Source organism: Heptranchias perlo, chromosome 23 (genome assembly GCF_035084215.1).
Source record: "Heptranchias perlo isolate sHepPer1 chromosome 23, sHepPer1.hap1, whole genome shotgun sequence".
NCBI lineage: Eukaryota > Metazoa > Chordata > Chondrichthyes > Hexanchiformes > Hexanchidae > Heptranchias > Heptranchias perlo.
Window position 1 is genome coordinate 3649306 of NC_090347.1, and position 19483 is coordinate 3668788.

Genomic DNA, 19483 nt, shown 5'->3' on the forward strand with positions numbered 1-19483 from the left:
GTATGACCACCTCACTGAACGTGCTATCCACGATAATTTCAGCATCGCGGATGCTCCACAGTGAATCCACCCGCAGCTCCAGCTCCGAAATGCGGTTAGCCAGTAGCTGCAGCTGGACACACTTCCTGCACACATGGTCGCCAGGGACACTGGTAGCGTCCATGACTTCCCACATAGTGCAGGAGGAGCATATCACGGGTGTGAGCTCTGCTGCCATGACTTGCCGTAAATATATTATACAATGACACACAGTGTGTTACTGGGTATAACACTCCTGTATATATATTATATAATAACACACCGTGTGTTACTTGGTATAACACTCCTGTATATATTATACAATAACACACCGTGTGTTACTGGGTATAACACTCCTGTATATATTTTATATAATAACACACCCTGTGTTACTGGGTATAACACTCCTGTATATATGTTATACAATAACACACCGTGCGTTACTGGGTATAACACTCCTGTATATATATTATATAATAACACACCATGTGTTACTGGGTATAACACTCCTGTATATATTATATAATAACACACTGTGTGTTACTGGGTATAACGCTCCTGTATATATTATATAATAACACACCATGTGTTACTGGGTATAACACTCCTGTTATATATATTATATAATAACACACCGTGTGTTACTGGGTATAACACTCCTGTATATATTATATAATAACACACTGTGTGTTACTGGGTATAACACTCCTGTATATATATTATATAATAACACACCGTGTGTTACTGGGTATAACACTCCTGTATATATATTATATAATAACACACCCTGTGTTATTGGGTATAACACACCTGTATATATATTATATAATAACACACTTTGTGTTACTGGGTATAACACTCCTGTATATACATTATATAATAACACACTTTGTGTTACTGGGTATAACACTCCTGTATATATATTATATAATAACACACCGTGTGTTACTTGGTATAACACTCCTGTATATATGTTATACAATAACACACCGTGTGTTACTGGGTATAACACTCCTGTATATATTTTATATAATAACACACCCTGTGTTACTGGGTATAACACTCCTGTATATATGTTATACAATAACACACCGTGCGTTACTGGGTATAACACTCCTGTATATATATTATATAATAACACACTTTGTGTTACTGGGTATAACACTCCTGTATATACATTATATAATAACACACCGTGTGTTACTGGGTATAACACTCCTGTATATATATTACATAATAACACACCTGTTTTACTGGGTATAACACTCCTGTATATATATTATATAATAACACACCGTGTGTTACTGGGTATAACACTCCTGTATATATATTATATAATAACACACCGTGTGTTACTGGGTATAACGCTCCTGTATATATTATATAATAACACACCATGTGTTACTGGGTATAACACTCCTGTTATATATATTATATAATAACACACCATGTGTTACTGGGTATAACACTCCTGTTATATATATTATATTATTACATACTGTGTGTTACTGGGTATAACACTCCTGTTATATATATTATATAATAACACACCATGTGTTACTGGGTATAACACTCCTGTTATATATATTATATTATTACATACTGTGTGTTACTGGGTATAACACTCCTGTATATATATTATATAATAACACACCGTATGTTACTGGGTATAACACTCCTGTATATATATTATATAATAACACACCCTGTGTTACTGGGTATAACACTCCTGTATATATATTATATAATAACACACCGTATGTTACTGGGTATAACATTCCTGTATATATATTATATAATAACACACCCTGTGTTACTGGGTATAACACTCCTGTATATATATTATATAATAACACACCGTATGTTACTGGGTATAGCACTCCTGTATATATATTATATAATAACACACCATGTGTTACTGGGTATAACACACCTGTATATATATTATATAATAACACACCCTGTGTTACTGGGTATAATACTCCTGTATATATATTATATAATAACACACCGTATGTTACTGGGTATAACATTCCTGTATATATATTATATAATAACACACTGTGTGTTACTGGGTATAACACTCCTGTATATATATTATATAATAACACACCGTGTGTTACTGGGTATAACACTCCTGTATATATATTATATAATAACACACCATGTGTTACTGGGTATAACACTCCTGTTATATATATTATATTATTACATACTGTGTGTTACTGGGTATAACACTCCTGTTATATATATTATATAATAACACACCATGTGTTACTGGGTATAACACTCCTGTTATATATATTATATTATTACATACTGTGTGTTACTGGGTATAACACTCCTGTATATATATTATATAATAACACACCGTATGTTACTGGGTATAACACTCCTGTATATATATTATATAATAACACACCCTGTGTTACTGGGTATAACACTCCTGTATATATATATTATATAATAACACACTGTGTGTTACTGGGTATAACACTCCTGTATATATATTATATAATAACTCACCCTGTGTTACTGGGTATAACACTCCTGTATATATATTATATAATGACACACACTGTGTTACTGGGTATAACACTCCTGTATATATATTATATAATGACACACCCTGTGTTACTGGGTATAACACTCCTGTATATATATTATATAATGACACACCCTGTGTTACTGGGTATAACACTCCTGTATATATATTATATAATGACACACAGTGTGTTACTGGGTATAACACTCCTGTATATATATTATATAATAACTCACCCTGTGTTACTGGGTATAACACTCCTGTATATATATTATATAATAACACACCGTGTGTTACCGAGTATAACACTCCTGTATATATGTTATACAATAACACACCGTGTGTTACTGGGTATAACACTCCTGTATATGTATTATATAATGACACACTGTGTGTTACCGGGTATAACACTCCTGTATATATATTATATAATGACACACAGTGTGTTACTGGGTATAACACTCCTGTATATATATTATATAATGACACACAGTGTGTTACTGGGTATAACACTCCTGTATATATATTATATAATAACACACCGTGTGTTACTGGGTATAACACTCCTGTATATATACTATATAATAACACACCGTGTGTTACTGGGTATAACACTCCTGTATATATATTATATAATGACACACAGTGTGTTACTGGGTATAACACTCCTGTATATATATTATATAATAACACACCGTGTGTTACTGGGTATAACACTCCTGTATATATATTATATAATAACTCACCCTGTGTTACTGGGTATAACACTCCTGTATATATATTATATAATGACACACCCTGTGTTACTGGGTATAACACTCCTGTATATATATTATATAATGACACACCCTGTGTTACTGGGTATAACACTCCTGTATATATATTATATAATAACACACCGTGTGTTACTGGGTATAACACTCCTGTATATATATTATATAATAACTCACCCTGTGTTACTGGGTATAACACTCCTGTATATATATTATATAATGACACACCCTGTGTTACTGGGTATAACACTCCTGTATATATATTATATAATGACACACCCTGTGTTACTGGGTATAACACTCCTGTATATATATTATATAATAACACACCGTGTGTTACTGGGTATAACACTCCTGTATATATATTATATAATAACACACCGTGTGTTACCGGGTATAACACTCCTGTATATATATTATATAATAACACACCGTGTGTTACCGGGTATAACACTCCTGTATATATTATATAATGACACACCCTGTGTTACCGGGTATAACACTCCTGTATATATATTATATAATAACACACCGTGTGTTACTGGGTATAACACTCCTGTATATATATTATATAATAACACACCGTGTGTTACTGGGTATAACACTCCTGTATATATATTATATAATAACACACCGTGTGTTACTGGGTATAACACTCCTGTATATATATTATATAATAACTCACCCTGTGTTACTGGGTATAACACTCCTGTATATATATTATTTAATAACACACCGTGTGTTACTTGGTATAACACTCCTGTATATATGTTATACAATAACACACCGTGTGTTACTGGGTATAACACTCCTGTATATATATTATATAATAACACACCCTGTGTTATTGGGTATAACACACCTGTATATATATTATATAATAACACACTTTGTGTTACTGGGTATAACACTCCTGTATATACATTATATAATAACACACTTTGTGTTACTGGGTATAACACTCCTGTATATATATTATATAATAACACACCGTGTGTTACTTGGTATAACACTCCTGTATATATGTTATACAATAACACACCGTGTGTTACTGGGTATAACACTCCTGTAAATATGTTATACAATAACACACCGTGCGTTACTGGGTATAACACTCCTGTATATATATTATATAATAACACACTTTGTGTTACTGGGTATAACACTCCTGTATATACATTATATAATAACACACCGTGTGTTACTGGGTATAACACTCCTGTATATATATTACATAATAACACACCTGTTTTACTGGGTATAACACTCCTGTATATATATTATATAATAACACACCGTGTGTTACTGGGTATAACACTCCTGTATATATATTATATAATAACACACCGTGTGTTACTGGGTATAACGCTCCTGTATATATATTATATAATAACACACCATGTGTTACTGGGTATAACACTCCTGTTATATATATTATATAATAACACACCATGTGTTACTGGGTATAACACTCCTGTTATATATATTATATTATTACATACTGTGTGTTACTGGGTATAACACTCCTGTTATATATATTATATAATAACACACCATGTGTTACTGGGTATAACACTCCTGTTATATATATTATATTATTACATACTGTGTGTTACTGGGTATAACACTCCTGTATATATATTATATAATAACACACCGTATGTTACTGGGTATAACACTCCTGTATATATATTATATAATAACACACCCTGTGTTACTGGGTATAACACTCCTGTATATATATTATATAATAACACACCGTATGTTACTGGGTATAACATTCCTGTATATATATTATATAATAACACACCCTGTGTTACTGGGTATAACACTCCTGTATATATATTATATAATAACACACCGTATGTTACTGGGTATAACACTCCTGTATATATATTATATAATAACACACCATGTGTTACTGGGTATAACACACCTGTATATATATTATATAATAACACACCCTGTGTTACTGGGTATAACACTCCTGTATATATATTATATAATAACACACCGTATGTTACTGGGTATAACATTCCTGTATATATATTATATAATAACACACTGTGTGTTACTGGGTATAACACTCCTGTATATATATTATATAATAACACACCGTGTGTTACTGGGTATAACACTCCTGTATATATATTATATAATAACACACCATGTGTTACTGGGTATAACACTCCTGTATATATATTATATAATAACTCACCCTGTGTTACTGGGTATAACACTCCTGTATATATATTATATAATGACACACACTGTGTTACTGGGTATAACACTCCTGTATATATATTGTATAATGACACACCCTGTGTTACTGGGTATAACACTCCTGTATATATATTATATAATGACACACCCTGTGTTACTGGGTATAACACTCCTGTATATATATTATATAATGACACACAGTGTGTTACTGGGTATAACACTCCTGTATATATATTATATAATAACTCACCCTGTGTTACTGGGTATAACACTCCTGTATATATATTATATAATAACACACCGTGTGTTACCGAGTATAACACTCCTGTATATATGTTATACAATAACACACCGTGTGTTACTGGGTATAACACTCCTGTATATGTATTATATAATGACACACTGTGTGTTACCGGGTATAACACTCCTGTATATATATTATATAATGACACACAGTGTGTTACTGGGTATAACACTCCTGTATATATATTATATAATGACACACAGTGTGTTACTGGGTATAACACTCCTGTATATATATTATATAATAACACACCGTGTGTTACTGGGTATAACACTCCTGTATATATACTATATAATAACACACCGTGTGTTACTGGGTATAACACTCCTGTATATATATTATATAATGACACACAGTGTGTTACTGGGTATAACACTCCTGTATATATATTATATAATAACACACCGTGTGTTACTGGGTATAACACTCCTGTATATATATTATATAATAACTCACCCTGTGTTACTGGGTATAACACTCCTGTATATATATTATATAATGACACACCCTGTGTTACTGGGTATAACACTCCTGTATATATATTATATAATGACACACCCTGTGTTACTGGGTATAACACTCCTGTATATATATTATATAATAACACACCGTGTGTTACTGGGTATAACACTCCTGTATATATATTATATAATAACTCACCCTGTGTTACTGGGTATAACACTCCTGTATATATATTATATAATGACACACCCTGTGTTACTGGGTATAACACTCCTGTATATATATTATATAATGACACACCCTGTGTTACTGGGTATAACACTCCTGTATATATATTATATAATAACACACCGTGTGTTACTGGGTATAACACTCCTGTATATATATTATATAATAACACACCGTGTGTTACCGGGTATAACACTCCTGTATATATATTATATAATAACACACCGTGTGTTACCGGGTATAACACTCCTGTATATATTATATAATGACACACCCTGTGTTACCGGGTATAACACTCCTGTATATATATTATATAATAACACACCGTGTGTTACTGGGTATAACACTCCTGTATATATATTATATAATAACACACCGTGTGTTACTGGGTATAACACTCCTGTATATATATTATATAATAACACACCGTGTGTTACTGGGTATAACACTCCTGTATATATATTATATAATAACTCACCCTGTGTTACTGGGTATAACACTCCTGTATATATATTATATAATAACACACCGTGTGTTACTTGGTATAACACTCCTGTATATATGTTATACAATAACACACCGTGTGTTACTGGGTATAACACTCCTGTATATATATTATATAATAACACACCCTGTGTTATTGGGTATAACACACCTGTATATATATTATATAATAACACACTTTGTGTTACTGGGTATAACACTCCTGTATATATATTATATAATAACACACCGTGTGTTACTGGGTATAACACTCCTGTATATACATTATATAATAACACACCGTGTGTTACTGGGTATAACGCTCCTGTATATATTATATAATAACACACCATGTGTTACTGGGTATAACACTCCTGTTATATATATTATATAATAACACACCATGTGTTACTGGGTATAACACTCCTGTTATATATATTATATTATTACATACTGTGTGTTACTGGGTATAACACTCCTGTTATATATATTATATAATAACACACCATGTGTTACTGGGTATAACACTCCTGTTATATATATTATATTATTACATACTGTGTGTTACTGGGTATAACACTCCTGTATATATATTATATAATAACACACCGTATGTTACTGGGTATAACACTCCTGTATATATATTATATAATAACACACCCTGTGTTACTGGGTATAACACTCCTGTATATATATTATATAATAACACACCGTATGTTACTGGGTATAACATTCCTGTATATATATTATATAATAACACACCCTGTGTTACTGGGTATAACACTCCTGTATATATATTATATAATAACACACCGTATGTTACTGGGTATAACACTCCTGTATATATATTATATAATAACACACCATGTGTTACTGGGTATAACACACCTGTATATATATTATATAATAACACACCCTGTGTTACTGGGTATAACACTCCTGTATATATATTATATAATAACACACCGTATGTTACTGGGTATAACATTCCTGTATATATATTATATAATAACACACTGTGTGTTACTGGGTATAACACTCCTGTATATATATTATATAATAACACACCGTGTGTTACTGGGTATAACACTCCTGTATATATATTATATAATAACACACCATGTGTTACTGGGTATAACACTCCTGTTATATATATTATATTATTACATACTGTGTGTTACTGGGTATAACACTCCTGTTATACATATTATATAATAACACACCATGTGTTACTGGGTATAACACTCCTGTTATATATATTATATTATTACATACTGTGTGTTACTGGGTATAACACTCCTGTATATATATTATATAATAACACACCGTATGTTACTGGGTATAACACTCCTGTATATATATTATATAATAACACACCCTGTGTTACTGGGTATAACACTCCTGTATATATATATTATATAATAACACACTGTGTGTTACTGGGTATAACACTCCTGTATATATATTATATAATAACTCACCCTGTGTTACTGGGTATAACACTCCTGTATATATATTATATAATGACACACACTGTGTTACTGGGTATAACACTCCTGTATATATATTATATAATGACACACCCTGTGTTACTGGGTATAACACTCCTGTATATATATTATATAATGACACACCCTGTGTTACTGGGTATAACACTCCTGTATATATATTATATAATGACACACAGTGTGTTACTGGGTATAACACTCCTGTATATATATTATATAATAACTCACCCTGTGTTACTGGGTATAACACTCCTGTATATATATTATATAATAACACACCGTGTGTTACCGAGTATAACACTCCTGTATATATGTTATACAATAACACACCGTGTGTTACTGGGTATAACACTCCTGTATATGTATTATATAATGACACACTGTGTGTTACCGGGTATAACACTCCTGTATATATATTATATAATGACACACAGTGTGTTACTGGGTATAACACTCCTGTATATATATTATATAATGACACACAGTGTGTTACTGGGTATAACACTCCTGTATATATATTATATAATAACACACCGTGTGTTACTGGGTATAACACTCCTGTATATATACTATATAATAACACACCGTGTGTTACTGGGTATAACACTCCTGTATATATATTATATAATGACACACAGTGTGTTACTGGGTATAACACTCCTGTATATATATTATATAATAACACACCGTGTGTTACTGGGTATAACACTCCTGTATATATATTATATAATAACTCACCCTGTGTTACTGGGTATAACACTCCTGTATATATATTATATAATGACACACCCTGTGTTACTGGGTATAACACTCCTGTATATATATTATATAATGACACACCCTGTGTTACTGGGTATAACACTCCTGTATATATATTATATAATAACACACCGTGTGTTACTGGGTATAACACTCCTGTATATATATTATATAATAACTCACCCTGTGTTACTGGGTATAACACTCCTGTATATATATTATATAATGACACACCCTGTGTTACTGGGTATAACACTCCTGTATATATATTATATAATGACACACCCTGTGTTACTGGGTATAACACTCCTGTATATATATTATATAATAACACACCGTGTGTTACTGGGTATAACACTCCTGTATATATATTATATAATAACACACCGTGTGTTACCGGGTATAACACTCCTGTATATATATTATATAATAACACACCGTGTGTTACCGGGTATAACACTCCTGTATATATTATATAATGACACACGCTGTGTTACCGGGTATAACACTCCTGTATATATATTATATAATAACACACCGTGTGTTACTGGGTATAACACTCCTGTATATATATTATATAATAACACACCGTGTGTTACTGGGTATAACACTCCTGTATATATATTATATAATAACACACCGTGTGTTACTGGGTATAACACTCCTGTATATATATTATATAATAACTCACCCTGTGTTACTGGGTATAACACTCCTGTATATATATTATATAATGACACACCCTGTGTTACTGGGTATAACACTCCTTTATATATATTATATAATGACACACCCTGTGTTACTGGGTATAACACTCCTGTATATATATTATATAATAACACACCGTGTGTTACTGGGTATAACACTCCTGTATATATATTATATAATAACACACCGTGTGTTACCGGGTATAACACTCCTGTATATATATTATATAATAACACACCGTGTGTTACCGGGTATAACACTCCTGTATATATTATATAATGACACACCCTGTGTTACCGGGTATAACACTCCTGTATATATATTATATAATAACACACCGTGTGTTACTGGGTATAACACTCCTGTATATATATTATATAATAACACACCGTGTGTTACTGGGTATAACACTCCTGTATATATATTATATAATGACACACAGTGTGTTACTGGGTATAACACTCCTGTATAGTTTACCTAACACAGTGTCTGTTACTGGGTGTATAGGGGAGACGCAGCATTGGGAGACCAGGGTTAATTAAGACACAATCCCCACAGAAAAATTCCAGTCACGTCCCGGGGTCTCGCACTGAACATGGCTACTGGTTCCGCCTGAAAGGAAAGAGCGAAAGGAAATGGTCAGACAAGAAAAGCCCAGAATACAAACCCCCAACACGGAGCTCTGTTCTCTACCAGGGGTCTCTCCCATTAGACTGTGGATACACAGTGAGTGGCAGAAAGTCAGGGCCATCTGTGAAAGTGCATTTGAGCTAACGGAGCTGAGGATAAGTCAAGCTGGCAGAACCGAAAAAAATAAAGGACCTCCTTTTGAAAGGAGTCTCAATCAATGGAAAGAGAGATAGAAGTAAAGACCTGCATTTATATAGTGCCTTTCCCGATCTCAGGACGTCCCAAAGTGCTTTACAGCCAATGAAGTACTTTTGAAATGTAGTCACTGTTGAAATGTAAGAAATGCAGCAGCCAATTTGTGCACAGCAAGATCCCACAAACAGCAATGTGATAATCACCAGATAATCTGTTCTAGTGATGTTGATAGAGGGTAAATATTAGCCAGGACACCAGGGAGAACTCCTGTGCTCGTCTTTGAAATATTGCCCCGAGATCTTTTACGTCCACTCGAGAGGGCAGACGGGGCCTCAGTTTGACGTCTTATCCGAAAGACGGCACCTCTGACAGTGCAGCACTCCCTCAGTACTGACCCTCTGACAGTGCAGCACTCCCTCAGTACCGACCCTCCGACAGTGCAGCGCTCCCTCAGTACTGACCCTCCGACAGTGTGGTGCTCCCTCAGTACTGACCCTCCGACAGTGCAGCGCTCCCTCAGTACTGACCCTCCGACAGTACGGCACTCGGAGTATCAGCCTGGAGATTGCCTAGATTAGCCCAATGATACCTGTTCATCTCCCCCCATCCCCTTGTTTTCCCCCAAGACGGTTTCTTTCTTCGAACAATTCCCGATCTTTCGTCTGCTGCCTGGTGATTGTGGAGACCTTTCCTGCTCCTGGTTGGGAAATTGAACTCCTGCTGACGTTACTGTGTCACCGACTGACTGGCACCATTCCCGAAGGCCACTGGGTGCCGCTGCTGATGGGTCAGTTCACTGGCAGCTCTGCCACCCAAACAACTAAATCCATCCACGGCATATCGGGGCGTTAGAAAGGCACCGTATTAATGGACAACGTACACTGGAGTGATCCATCACTACACTGGAGTGATCCCAGAGTGATCCATCACTACACAGGAGTGATCCCAGAGTGATCCATCACTGCACAGGAGTGATCCCAGAGTGATCCATCACTGCACAGGAGTGATCCCAGAGTGATTCATCACTGCACAGGATTGATCCCAGAGTAGAATCATAGAAGTTACAACATGGAAACAGGCCCTTCGGCCCAACATGTCCATGTCGCCCAGTTTATACCACTAAGCTAGTCCCAATTGCCTGCACTTGGCCCATATCCCTCGATACCCATCTTCCCCATGTAACTGTCCAAATGCTTTTTAAAAGACAAAATTGTACCCGCCTCTACTACTGCCTCTGGCAGCTCGTTCCAGACACTCACCACCCTTTGAGTGAAAAAATTGCCCCTCTGGATCCTTTTGTATCTCTCCCCTCTCACCTTAAATCTGTGCCCCCTCGTTATAGACTCCCCTACCTTTGGGAAAAGATTTTGACTATCGACCTTATCTATGCCCCTCATTATTTTATAGACTTCTATAAGATCACCCCTTAACCTCCTACTCTCCAGGGAATAAAGTCCCAGTCTGTCTAACCTCTCCCTGTAAGTCAAACCATCAAGTCCCGGTAGCATCCTAGTAAATCTTTTCTGCACTCTTTCTAGTTTAATAATATCCTTTCTATAATAGGGTGACCAGAACTGTACACAGTACTCCAAGTGTGGCCTCACCAATGCCCTGTACAACTTCAACAAGACATCCCAACTCCTGCATTCAATGTTCTGACCAATGAAACCAAGCATGCTGAATGCCTTCTTCACCACCCTATCCACCTGTGACTCCACTTTCAAGGAGCTATGAATCTGTACTCCTAGATCTCTTTGTTCTATAACTCTCCCCAACGCCCTACCATTAACGGAGTAGGTCCTAGCCCGATTCGATCTACCAAAATGCATCACCTCACATTTATCTAAATTAAACTCCATCTGCCATTCATCGGCCCACTGGCCCAATTTATCAAGATCCCGTTGCAATCCTAGATAACCTTCTTCACTGTCCACAATGCCACCAATCTTGGTGTCATCTGCAAACTTACTAACCATGCCTCCTAAATTCTCATCCAAATCATTAATATAAATAACAAATAACAGCGGACCCAGCACCGATCCCTGAGGCACACCGCTGGACATAGGCATCCAGTTTGAAAAACAACCCTCGACAACCACCCTCTGTCTTCTGTCGTCAAGCCAATTTTGTATCCAATTGGCTACCTCACCTTGGATCCCATGAGATTTAACCTTATGTAACAACCTACCATGCGGTACCTTGTCAAATGCTTTGCTGAAGTCCATGTAGACCACGTCTACTGCACAGCCCTCATCTATCTTCTTGGTTACCCCTTCAAAAAACTCAATCAAATTCGTGAGACATGATTTTCCTCTCACAAAACCATGCTGACTGTTCCTGATTAGTCCCTGCCTCTCCAAATGCCTGTAGATCCTGTCCCTCAGAATACCCTCTAACAACTTACCCACTACAGATGTCAGGCTCACTGGTCTGTAGTTCCCAGGCTTTTCCCTGCCGCCCTTCTTAAACAAAGGCACAACATTTGCTACCCTCCAATCTTCAGGCACCTCACCTGTAGCGGTGGATGATTCAAATATCTCTGCTAGGGGACCCGCAATTTCCTCCCTAACCTCCCATAACGTCCTGGGATACATTTCATCAGGTCCCGGAGATTTATCTACCTTGATGCGCGTTAAGACTTCCAGCACCTCCCTCTCTGTAATATGTACACTCCTCAAGACATCACTATTTATTTCCCCAGTGATCCATCACTGCACAGGAGTGATCCCAGAGTGATCCATCACTGCACAGGAGTGATCCCAGAGTGATCCATCACTGCACAGGAGTGATCCCAGAGTGATCCATCACTGCACTGGAGTGATCCCAGAGTGATCCATCACTGCACTGGAGTGATCCCAGAGTGATCCATCACTGCACTGGAGTGATCCCAGAGTGGTCCATCACTGCACAGGAGTGATCAAAGAGTGATCCCAGAGTGGTCCATCACTACACTGGAGTGATCCCAGAGTGATCGATCACTGCACAGGAGTGATTCATCCCTACACTGGAGTGATCCTTCACTACACTGGAGTGGTTCTAGAGTGATCTTCCCCTACACTACTGTGATTCCAGTGTGACCCAGCACTGATCTGGAGTGATCTCAGAGTCCTCTAGCCCTATACCTGGGTGATCCTGGGACCACATCTCCCTCCCTTGACCCAATGCCGACCCAGAGGAGCCACCTCACTCTCCGAGTCGCACTGGATCCACCCCATTCCGCACCTGAAGATACCCCGGACCCGCCCCTCCCCCGGGGACCCGGACTGATCCCGGAGCCGCCCCTCCCCCGGGGACCCGGACTGATCCCGGAGCCGCCCCTCCCCCGGGGACCCGGACTGATCCCGGACCCGCCCCTCCCCCGGGGACCCGGACTGATCCCGGAGCCGCCCCTCCCCCGGGGACCCGGACTGATCCCGGAGCCGCCCCTCCCCCGGGGACCCGGACTGATCCCGGACCCGCCCCTCCCCCGGGGACCCGGACTGATCCCGGACCCGCCCCTCCCCCGGGGACCCGGACTGATCCCGGACCCGCCCCTCGCTGCGCTCTGCCCCGGGCTCGGCGGCCGCCTCCGCTCCGCACTCGGGGATCCGGGATCCGCTGCAGCCTCTCGCCGGGGACCGGGACCGGGGACCGGGACCATGGCGTTCGGGAAACCGGCCAAGGACCCGTTCAGCACCGGGATCGGGAAACTGATCGGTAAGACCGGGGGAGAGAGACCGGGACCGGGACCGGAGCCGGAGCCGGGGGGAGGGAGTCCCGGGCGGGGGGCGGCCCCTCTCCCTCTCCCCCTCCCACTCTCCCCTCTCCCCCCTCTCACTCCCTCTCCCTCTCTCCCTCTCACCCTCCCTCTCCCCCCTCTCTCTCCCTCCTCTCTCTCCCTCTCCCTCTCACCCTCCCTCTCCCCCCTCTCTCTCTCTCCCTCTCCCCCCTCTCTCTCCCTCTCCCTCTCCCCCTCTCCCTCTCACCCTCCCTCTCCCCCCTCTCTCTCCCTCTCCCCCCTCTCACTCCCTCTCCCTCTCTCCCTCTCACCCTCCCTCTCCCCCCTCTCTCTCCCTCTCCCCCCTCTCTCTCCCTCTCCCCCTCCCCCTCTCTCCCTCTCCCTCTCACCCTCCCTCTCCGGGATTTGCTCCTCTTTCTGATTCAGAACTTTTGAGTCGCAGTAACTCAGTGACCGACCCCGGGAGGCGGAACGGGAACCGTGCCCGGGACTGGAGCTCGGCTCAAAACAGCAACAGTCCCGGGGAGATTTACCTTTCAGTGTTTACACTCTCCGGTTCCGTGGGCACCGGGTTCAGTTCTGTGGGCTAATGCCGGGTTCGGTTCCGCGGGCGCCGGGTTCGGTTCCGTGGTGTTGGCTAATGCCGGGTTCGGTTCCGTGGTGTTGGCTAATGCCGGGTTCGGTTCCGTGGTGTTGGCTAATGCCGGGTTCGGTTCCGTGGGCGCCGGGTTCGGTTCCGTGGGCGCCGGGTTCGGTTCCGTGGTGTTGGCTAATGCCGGGTTCGGTTCCGTGGGCGCCGGGTTCGGTTCCGCGGGCGCCGGGTTCGGTTCCGTGGTGTTGGCTAATGTCGGGTTCGGTTCCGTGGGCGCCGGGTTCGGTTCCGCGGGCGCCGGGTTCGGTTCCGTGGTGTTGGCTAATGTCGGGTTCGGTTCCGTGGGCGCCGGGTTCGGTTCCGCGGGCGCCGGGTTCGGTTCCGCGGGCGCCGGGTTCGGTTCCGCGGGCGCCGGGTTCGGTTCCGTGGGCGCCGGGTTCGGTTCCGCGGGCGCCGGGTTCGGTTCTGTGGGCACTGCCCTCTATTGCCTTGCCCAATTGGTCACGTGTGAACCGGATTAGTGAGCGTCTCCAGGTTGTTAAACTGCGATGGGCACGAGAAGCAAACTGTGGTCCTGTTCTAGCCCAAGGCCACAGGCACCTTCCGGCTGGCGCGCTGGTGGTGATCAGGTCTGGCCCATTCATCCAAATTTGCTGGCGCCAATTGTCAAATTGTGAGCATGTAGCCAGCTCCTGTTAGGATCACATAGTCCTGCTGTCCAGTAGGAAAATATCACCATAGCTGTTGAGAAACAACAACAACTTGCATTTACACAGTGCCTTTAACGTAGTAAAACATCCCATGGGGCTTCACAGGAGTATAATGAAACAAAATTTAGTCACTGTTGCTTAATTTGTGCACAACAAGGTCCACTTAATCTGTTTTAACAATGTTGGTTGAAGGATAAATTTTGGCCAGGACACGGGGAGAACTCCCCTGCCCCTTTACGTTCGCTTGAGAGGACAGACGGGGCCTTGGTGTAACATCTCCCTCAGCACTGCACTGGGAGTGTCAGCCTGGATTATGTGCTCAAATCTCTCAAATGGTGATTGAGTACTCCACAGCAACTTGCATTTATATAGCGCCTTTAACGTAGTGAAACGTCCCAAGGAGCTTCACAGGAGCGATTATCAAACAAAAATTGACACCGAGCCACGTAAGGAGATATTAAGACAGGTGACCAAAAGCTTGGTCAAAGAGGAAGGTTTTAAGGAACAGAGTTTCTGTGTTTGCGTTTCTGTGTTTGCTTTAAATTCCCTTCTCATTGTCCTTGGTCTCCTAACCAGCTGCTGCACTGATTAATTTTCTTTGATTCTTTTAACAAACCCTAGTGCTGGAAGTCCTGTTCAGTTATGACTAAAGTGTCAGCCTTGGCTTAGTGGGCAACACACTTACCTCTGAGTCAGGAGGTCGTGGGTTCAAGTCCCACTCCAGAGACTTGAGCACATAATCCAGGCTGACACTCCCAGGGTGCAGTACTGAGGGAGTGCTGCACTGTCAAAGGTGCCGTCTTTCAGATAAGACCTTAAACCAAGGCCCCGTCTGCCCTATCAGGTGGATGTGAAAGATCCTACAGTCACTATTCGAAGAAGAGCAGGGGAGTTCTCCCCGGTGTCCTGGGGCCAATATTTGTTGCTCAACCAAGATTATTTATCTCATGCGCTTCTTGTGGGATCTTGCACATGTACAAATTGGTTGCCACATTTCCCAGCATTACAAAAGTACTTCACTGCTTAGAATGCAATATAGGAACAGGAGGAGGCCACTCAGCCCCTCGAGCCTGTTCCGCTGTTCAATTAAATCATGGCTGACCTGTACCTCAGCTCCATTTTCCTGCCTTTGCTCCATATCCCTCGATACCCTCACCCAACAAAAATCCATCGATCTCAGTCTTGAAAATTTCAATTGACCCCCAGCATCCACAACTTTTTAGGGGAGAGAGTTCCAGATTTCCCCTACCCCTTTGTGCGGAAAAAGTGCTTCCTGATTTCATTCCTGAACGGCCCAGCTTTAATTTTACGATTGTGCCCCCCATGTTCTGGATTCCCTCACCAGAGGAAGTAGTTTCTCCGTATCTACCCTGAGGTCTGTTTTTATCAGTTTAAGCACCTCGACTAGATCACCCCTCAGCCTTCTAAACTCAAGGGAATACAAACTAAGTCTATGCAACATGTCTTCATAATTTAACCCTTTAAACCCCGGTATCTGGTGAATTTGCTCTGCACCCCCTCCAAGGCCGATATCTCCTTCCTGAGGTGCGGTGCCCAGAACTGAACGCAGTATCTCCAGGTGGGTAGCAGAGCTCTGTACAGCTGTAGCATCACTTCCTGCCCTTTGAATTCCAGCCCCTTGAGATAAAGGCCAACAATCCATTAGCATTTTTGATTACTTTTTGTACCTGTGCCCTGGCTTTTAGTGATTTGTGTACATGGACACACAAACCCCTTTGCTCCTCCACAGCTCCTAGTCTCTCACCATTAAGAAAATACTCTGATCTATCTTTCTCAGATCCAAAATGGATGACCTCACACACTTCCCCACATTGAACTCCATCTGCCGCAGTTTTGTCCACTCACTTAGTCAGTCGATGTCCCTTTGCAACACCCTGCTCCCATCTACACAACTTACTGTCCCTCCTAACTTAGAGTCACCTGCAAACTTGGATATACGACTCTCTATTCCTTCATCCAAGTCGCAAACATATACGGTGAAAAGCTTTGATCTTGCGGAGATTGTGAACAACACTACACAAATACAGGTTAATTCTTCACCGGCATTTTCCTTCTCCCGTAGACCTGAGTACAACACACAGTGTTGGCAAAACTGGCGATTTGGTTAATGATTTATTGGTTTTTGTAGCATTTATTGGATTACAAGTGAAATGCAGGAATTAAAACATTGGTACAAAATCAATCATTGGTTTAAAAAAAATAGAAAATCCTGCAAATACAAAGCAGAGTGTCAGCATGGGAAGAGGCCACGGAGATCGGTGTTTTGGGCGAGCACCTGCTCCCTATTTACAGCACTTGTTTTCATTTTGGATTCCAGAATTTGTGTTTTTCTTTGTCACTAATAAAATTCTGAGTGTTTGGAAAGGTGCAGGATAAACAATCAGAGTCCGAGACTTCGCGGGGAATTCTGTGGATATATTTTTAATCGTACTTTTGGTGAATTATGTCAGGAACAGGAGTGACAGAGAATGGATGATGTGTTTAGCATCAAGCACAGAGGGAAGCTCCCTCTACACTGTCCCATCAAACACTCCCAGGGCAGGTACAGCACGGGTTAGATACAGAGTAAAGCTCCCTCTACACTGTCCCATCAAACACTCCCAGGGCAGGTACAGCACGGGTTAGATACAGAGTAAAGCTCCCTCTACACTGTCCCATCAAACACTCCCAGGGCAGGTACAGCACGGGTTAGATACAGAGTAAAGCTCCCTCTACACTGTCCCATCAAACACTCCCAGGGCAGGTACAGCACGGGTTAGATACAGAGTAGAGCTCCCTCTACACTGTCCCATCAAACACTCCCAGGGCAGGTACAGCACGGGTTAGATACAGAGTAAAGCTCCCTCTACACTGTCCCATCAAACACTCCCAGGGCAGGTACAGCAAGGGTTAGATACAGAGTAAAGCTCCCTCTACACTGTCCCATCACACACTCTCAAGTGTGATGTGGATCAGCAGGAGTTTGGTTGACGCTGTCCTCAGCTATGACTTCTCTCAGAGAGGGGGGCCTCCACCCCATCAGTCTAGACTGGATTTGAATCCAATTCCCAGAAATGAATGAACGGTGTCATGGTCTCCCCCATCCCTCCCCCTCTCCCAGCCCCCCATTTTCTGCCTTTCCCTGCCCCCCATTTTCTGCCTTTCCCTCTTCGTTTGATTGGAGAACTGCTCCACTGACCCAGAAGAGAAATGGTGCCTTGTGTTCATTACACTGATAGGCAGCTCCCTCTGCGCTAAGCGGGATACCACGAAGAGAGGAAGATTTATCTGACGCCTTTCACGATCTCAGGACGTCCCAAAGCGCTTTACAACCAATGAAGTACTTTTTGAAGTGTGGTCACTCTTGAGATGTAGGAAACATGCCAGCCAATTTTGCGCACAGCAAGATCCCACAAACAGCAATGTGATAATGACCAGACAGTCTACTTTTAGTGATGTTGGTTGAGGGATAAATATTGTCACGACACCGGGGGGAACTCCCCCTCCTCATCGAATAGTGCCCATGGGATCTTTCACACCCACCTGAGAGGGCAGACGGGGGACTTAATTTAACATCTCATCTGAGAAAGACAATGACTCCGACAGTGCAGCACTCCCTCAGTACTG

The 19483-nt window shown here is 41.0% G+C and overlaps 1 protein-coding gene across 5 annotated transcripts in view; it reads left to right on the plus strand.

Moving 5' to 3' along the window:
* Nucleotides 1–14301: 14301 nt before the first annotated feature.
* LOC137341007 (TOM1-like protein 1) overlaps nt 14302–19483 on the plus strand; it is a 60492-nt gene continuing 55310 nt past the window's right edge. Inside the window, exon 1 of one of the 5 annotated variants that reach the window (XM_068003826.1) lies at nt 14302–14532. In XM_068003826.1, the coding sequence (XP_067859927.1) occupies nt 14475–14532 (58 nt within the window). In that variant the 5' untranslated portion in view covers nt 14302–14474. The remainder of the gene's footprint in view (nt 14533–19483) is intronic. The other 4 variants (XM_068003827.1, XM_068003824.1, XM_068003823.1 and 1 more) reach the window with 4 other exon arrangements.